Source organism: Chionomys nivalis, chromosome 10, assembly GCF_950005125.1.
Source record: "Chionomys nivalis chromosome 10, mChiNiv1.1, whole genome shotgun sequence".
In the NCBI taxonomy this organism is placed as follows: domain Eukaryota; kingdom Metazoa; phylum Chordata; class Mammalia; order Rodentia; family Cricetidae; genus Chionomys; species Chionomys nivalis.
Window position 1 is genome coordinate 7,773,146 of NC_080095.1, and position 6,303 is coordinate 7,779,448.

Sequence of the window (6,303 nt, forward strand, 5' to 3'; positions counted from 1 at the left end):
CAATAAGACTCAATAAGACTCCATTATAGAAAACTAATTCTTTTGTTGCAAGCATCAACTGCTGAAATTACTTGCTTTGGGTTGAGAGCCTGTGCCTGTCTGTCTTTCTCTCATCACTGAAAACCCATAGGTATCGAATCTTTGCAGGCATTCTTTGAGCTTTCATAATCTCTTTAGGTTCATGTTGGAAAAGATATTTTCCTTAAGATACCTATCTCTCTTGCTCCTACAATCTCTTGAGTTTTTATTGTCCCCAGTAATAAAGACGAACTATTAACTTATTCTGGTCAAGTAAAGACAATTGCCATACCTCATACTGATTTTAGACCTGTCAGGCCTCACTGACTATTAACTCATAGAGAGTTATTCTAACTTGGCATTCAGATGTTCAATTGATAACTCATGTCTTTGGAAAACTGCACCGTTCACCCAGGCAGGTACCTCTGTTGAAGGCTCACAGGTCAAAAGAAATTCAAAGCTCATCCTCATGCTTTCTACTTAGCTTCCTACAATAACCCAGATAACCATAGATCATGATGAGAACAGACCACTGCAATAGCACTAACAGCTAAACTACAAGACTTATCTAGATATAACAAGGCTTGCCTACAGTTTTCTTTAATTCATTAGTTTTGATGTAAATGCTCTCTCATCACATTATTACCTACACACAAAATTATTGTCAACCAGAGAAAACTGGAAATTTGGAACAAGGCAACTCTATACTGTTTATTTTTCCCATGTTTTGTTAGAGGAACAACAAAGGTAAGTCATGTTTCTCTTTAATCCTTAGTATACTTAACTGTACTATAAGCAATCTCGTTTCATTTTGTCATGCAACACACACTCCATGTTATCGAAATCTTTACTTTTTCCTTCCGCTGCAAGAATGTATATTTATACATAGTTTTCTTATCACTCCTAATTTTGGATTGCCTTATACCAATTTCTGTTTTCTCAATTCCCATGTGCCTCTTTATGCTTGAGACTTTCTTTCTCCAGGGTTCCCCTCTGGTTTCCTTTCATCCCTGATTTATTATACCTTGTCCCTTAGTTCCTCAGGCCCTAATGACCCATTTCTAGTCACTTGACTCCTACAAATTAAACCTAAAAAGCAAGTATTCAAACAGTGGAATCACATATAAGTGAGAACATAAAGCATTAATCTTCATGGACCTGGGTGACCTCACTCAGCATATTCTTTCCAGTTTCAACCACTTACTTATAAAGTTCCTGATTTTTGTTTTACTACTGAGTAATAGCCCATTGTTTATGTGACCAGCTTTCGTTATCTACCTGTCCTTTGTTGGGAATCTAGGTTGATTCCATTTCCTATCTGCTGTGAATAGAGTAACAATAAATATTGATGTGCAAGTATCTTTATTGTAAGATGTATAGTCTTGGATATATACTTGGAGAGATAAAGTTAGAGCAGAAAATAGTTTTTTTGATTATTTTTGATGGAATTTCCAAAGTCAGGACACTAATGTACACTGTCATCAACAGTGTATGAGGATCACCCTTTCTCCAAATCCAAGCATGCATTTGTTATCATTTATTTTATTATTCATAGTTGTTCTAACTGAGGTAAAAATAGAGCGTTAAAGTTGTTATAATCTGCATTTCACTGTAAGCTAAGGACCCTATTATTGCACATTATAGTGAAACCAACCAGAAATTGATTGAGAAATTCTCCCTTCAGCTTCCTTTCCTAATATAGGAAGGTCTGCATTGGGAGAAAAGACATCAATGAGCATATAAAGTTACAGATCTTGTAGCCTTCAATAACAGCCTTCTAGTTAGATATACCCACTAGTGCCTGAGAGTTATGTGGTGATCAACTTTTTTCTAGTTATATTTATTGATTGATTTATTGTAAGTATATATCCCAGGTAAACATGTTCAAAAGCCCATGGCTTGGAATGACATAGGCCCCAGTAGACCCTACCCAAGTTTTATTACTAATAGTCATGTTGTCAAATTGAAAGATAAATATTTATTTTACAACCAATAGATTAGTCCTGCTCTTAGCCATGATCACAAGAACTTCTTCATGTAGACACTTATACCTTGTCAAAGTGCTAAGAATGAAAGACTAAGTGCTCATCCACAGGTGAGTCATCTGTATCTACTTTGCACCCAAAACTCAGGGACCTAAACAAAAAAGATGGGATCAAATTTAAGAACCCCAATATGGGGTGGTAGCCATAAAATGTTGTCCTCAGGACCTCACATAGCTACTATACATATCAACTCTCAGAATCTACAGTTATCAGCACAAGATCTCAACAAATCAAGCAAGTCAACATTACAGCATGAGAGTCTGTTAAGTAACTGAGTAAGTAAAGATGTCTACTTGTAAGCTTGGCAATATTATTTGGATTGTTTTGTATCTACTTGGTAGAAATGAGAACTGAATTTCATAAACTGTCCTCCAAGGTTCTTATATGCATCTTGGATTGTTTATGCCTTGCTGTCACCAATGAATACAGTGTACAATTTTTAAAAAAATATTAAAATATAGCAAGCTAGCCCTACTCCTCTCCCCCTCCCCCCACTCCATTCCCCCTTCCTCTGGAGACTGAAGAGCAGTCCAGTTTCCCTGCCCTGTGGGAAGTCCAAGGTCCTCCCACTTATATCTAGGTCCAGGAAGGTGAGCATCCAAACAGGCTAGGCTCCCATAAAGCCAGTCCATGTATTAGGATCGAAACCTAGTGCCATTGTCCTTCGCTTCTCATCATCCTTCATTGTCTGCCATGTTCAGAGTCTGGTTTCATCACATGTTTATTCAGTCCCAGGGAGAGAGAAATGGGAAAAGGGGAGAAGGCAGAAATTTTAATTAAAAAAAATAATTAAATAAAGAAAAAAAATGGCCAGCTCAGGCTCTGTTTCTCCTATTACTAGGATTCTTTGACAGGATTAACTCCATAGATTGCATAGATTTTCCATTGTACCAGTTTTCCTGAATAGAATACCTTATGTGACCATGCAAGGTCTAAAGTGGAGATGACAGGACACCAAACCAGCGGCAAAACCTACAGTTAGCTTGTACTGCCTAGAGAGTGTGTTGTGACTGGAACCTAGCAGAATCTTCATCATTGAGACCAAGGAGACTGCATCCAGCAACTGATGGGAGCAGATTCATAGTCCTAGAACCAAATAGTATGTGGAATTCATGGAGTCCTACTAAGGAGTAGGAGGAAAAACAGTAAAATCCAGAGGTCCCATAGACACCATGAGATCACTGTCCACATAATCAACTAATGAGGACTCATGGGTGTTTGTGGAAATCAGGGATGGCGTAGGGCTGTCTTAAGTCCTCAGCATACCTTTTATGAATGAATATCTTGGCATGGTTTGGGGATTACTAACACTGGAAATGTGGTCTGTCTGATTCTTTGTCCTACTTGTTGGACACTTTTCTTCCTACTGGGTTGATTCTTCCAGGATGATGGTATGGTATTTGCCTGGTTATATTTTAGGTTGCTATGCCGTATTTTATGGATGTTCCTGGAATGTATACATTTTTTTCTGAGGGAAGACAGAGCAGGATGCATCTGCTGGAGAGCAGAAGTATGAGTGAGAGAGAAGAGTAAGGAGAAACTTTGATTTTGATGTACTTTATAAGAAAAGGATTAAAAATTTAAATAAATGTTGCAACATGATGAGAAGGGACTCTGTGGGCCAACACCAAGTTTTGTGTCTATTGGTATTGGATAACTGATGAGAAAAGTATAATCACTTTTGGGAAGGTCTCTAGGGGTTCCTTCTTCACTTTCTTCACTTTGGAATAACACACCTATATGTGTATAGATAGCACAGTTTGTACTTACTCTGCTGTTATGAAACAAAAAAAAGATTTTCTTTGGAAGGTTCCCAAAGAGGTCAGGGGAACATAGTTGGCGATAGACATGATGACAATATATTTTATATATCAATAAAAATTTATACAATAATCACAATTATTTTGAAAAATTAAGATAACAATTTTATATATGTTTAGAATTTTTATACTTGTCCATTTTACACTGTGCGTATTTCCCCCACAACTCCTACCCTTCATTTTCTAGATATTCCTGTTTTTGCCATATTCTGCTAGACATTTTCATTTCTAAGTTGTTAGATATTTGTACAAATAGTTCTGTATACTTATTCAATATATAAAAACTACTTAGAGTTTCATATAGTATCTGTAATTCATACATAATTTTAATTAATCCACTTATCTCCAGTTACATTGATTTCCTAAAGGTGATATAAGTTCCTTATTCTTCAGATGACCTAGTCCTGTTGTGTCACACATACAGCAATGTCTTCTTGGTGCAATCTTCCGCTAACAGACATGAAGTTTAGTTCTGTAAGTTTTGGTAGATAGTGCTGCATTAAACATCAATGTGCAAATATTTCTGAGGTATGTTTATTTAGGTCATTTCAGTGAGATTTTGTGTGAAAACTTCTGTTATGTAAATATAATATATATCTCCAAAATTAGGGTATAATTTCTCAAAATTTAGAAAGTTTTGAAATTTCCAGTCTCCACCAATATCATCAAAATCTCTCTGTAAATCTGTCAGAAAACCTTGTCACAAAGTGGAGAAAATGCCTGAGGCCAGAAATCTATTGAAAGCTTAGGTCCTGTTGTTACACCCACAGCATCTGCAGAGCTGAGGGAATGGTGTGAGATGCAATTCCTCAGACAGAATTAGGACTTGAATTTCATCATCCTCTTGCTTGACTCAAGTGTCCTCCACCACCTTCTTAAACTGGATTAGGTGCTTATTTAAGAAGTCCCCTGTTCTTGAATATGCAAATTACTTTTCTCTATTATGGTAAATACAGGAATGTCCACACTCAACAACAACATATGATCAGTGTCTTCTCCATATTCACTGAGCACACAAGGCCCACACTATGGGATGGAGCTGTACCATTCTCGTCCTTGTGTTAGTAACTACAGGTAAATGATTTCTAATTCCAAACCTGAGGAGAAGACAGGGACTGAGGTGACAATGTCTCTGACAATCTACTCTGTGTTTTTCTTCACAGGTGTCCACTCCCAAGTACAGCTGTACCAGTCAGGGCCTGAACTGGGGAAACCTGGGACCTCAGTGAAATTGTCGTGCAAGGCTTCAGGCTATACTTTCAGTAACTATGAAATGCACTGGGTGAAGAAGAGTCCTGGACAGGTCCTGGAGTGGATTGGAGCTATTAATCCTGAAAATGGTGGTACTGCTTACAATCAGAAGTTCCAGGGCAAGGCCAAACTGACTGCAGACACATCCTCCAGCACAGCCTACATGGAGCTCAGCAGCCTGACACCTGAGGACTCTGCTGTCTACTACTGTACAAGACACAGTGTTATAACCACATCCTGAGTGTGTCAGAAACCCTATAAGAGCGGGAAGCTGCCCTGGGATTGACATAACAGAGAAGACAAGCTTTAAAACATTCACAAAAACAATTATTCTGAATGTTGTTTTGTCTCTCACTTCTTTTGCAACAAATTTTCAAAATTATATCTGTGAAGGAAGGGATGCCGATTTACTGAATATCATACCTTCACAATCTTTTCACCAATGACCACATTCGTTGAAATGTTTCTTCATTAATAAAATAATAAAATGTGAAAACAATGATTATGATAAAAACTCCATCTCTGAATTCTAAGAGAATGGGGCATTTTGAAGGGAGTTTTTAATAAACTTAAATATGACTTTTAACAGTAAAGTCCAAATAATAACTGCTGGGAAAACAAAAGTCCTTCAGAGTCTTAAATGTTACATGACTTCAGGTTTATAGTTAACTCTGGCTGTGTAGTCCTGCATAAGTTCCAGTCTCTTAGAGTGCTAGATATGTGTCAAAATGCACTATGCAGGAATATAATTCCTGTAAATTGGTCAAGTATGATTAAATTACTTTTCACTAAAACCATTAGTCAAATCAATGTACATACATGTTAATTGAGGTAGGTTCTGAGATTATACATTATTCCCTGGTCCCATATTTACTTCCCTCCCAGTCTCAGAAACCTGCCCCACAGTTTCAAACCTTTATAGAACATAGAACAATATTTATACATCATTACCTCTCACAGGCCATTTGATATCAACCTGGTGGTCTCCTTTGTCCTACAGTGTGTTTGGAGTTTTGGATGGTTGAATACTTGTAAACATCATCAATCAGTTGTGCTTGTCTATCACCTCACTTTATCTTCAGTGTTCACTGCTACAGCGTTATCAAACAACACCAAAGAAAATAATGGTTTTCATGGAGATCTGCAAATCAACTAAGATGCAGCTTACT

General features: G+C 37.3%; 1 gene segment (V, D, J or C); it reads left to right on the forward strand.

Annotated features, from left to right (window-relative positions):
• The first annotated feature begins 4,911 nt into the window (after positions 1-4,911).
• Positions 4,912-5,375, forward strand: LOC130882963 (Ig heavy chain V region 23-like). The segment is given in 2 exon segments: positions 4,912-4,957; positions 5,047-5,375. Coding segments are annotated over 2 exon segments (375 nt in total).
• Positions 5,376-6,303: the final 928 nt, after the last annotated feature.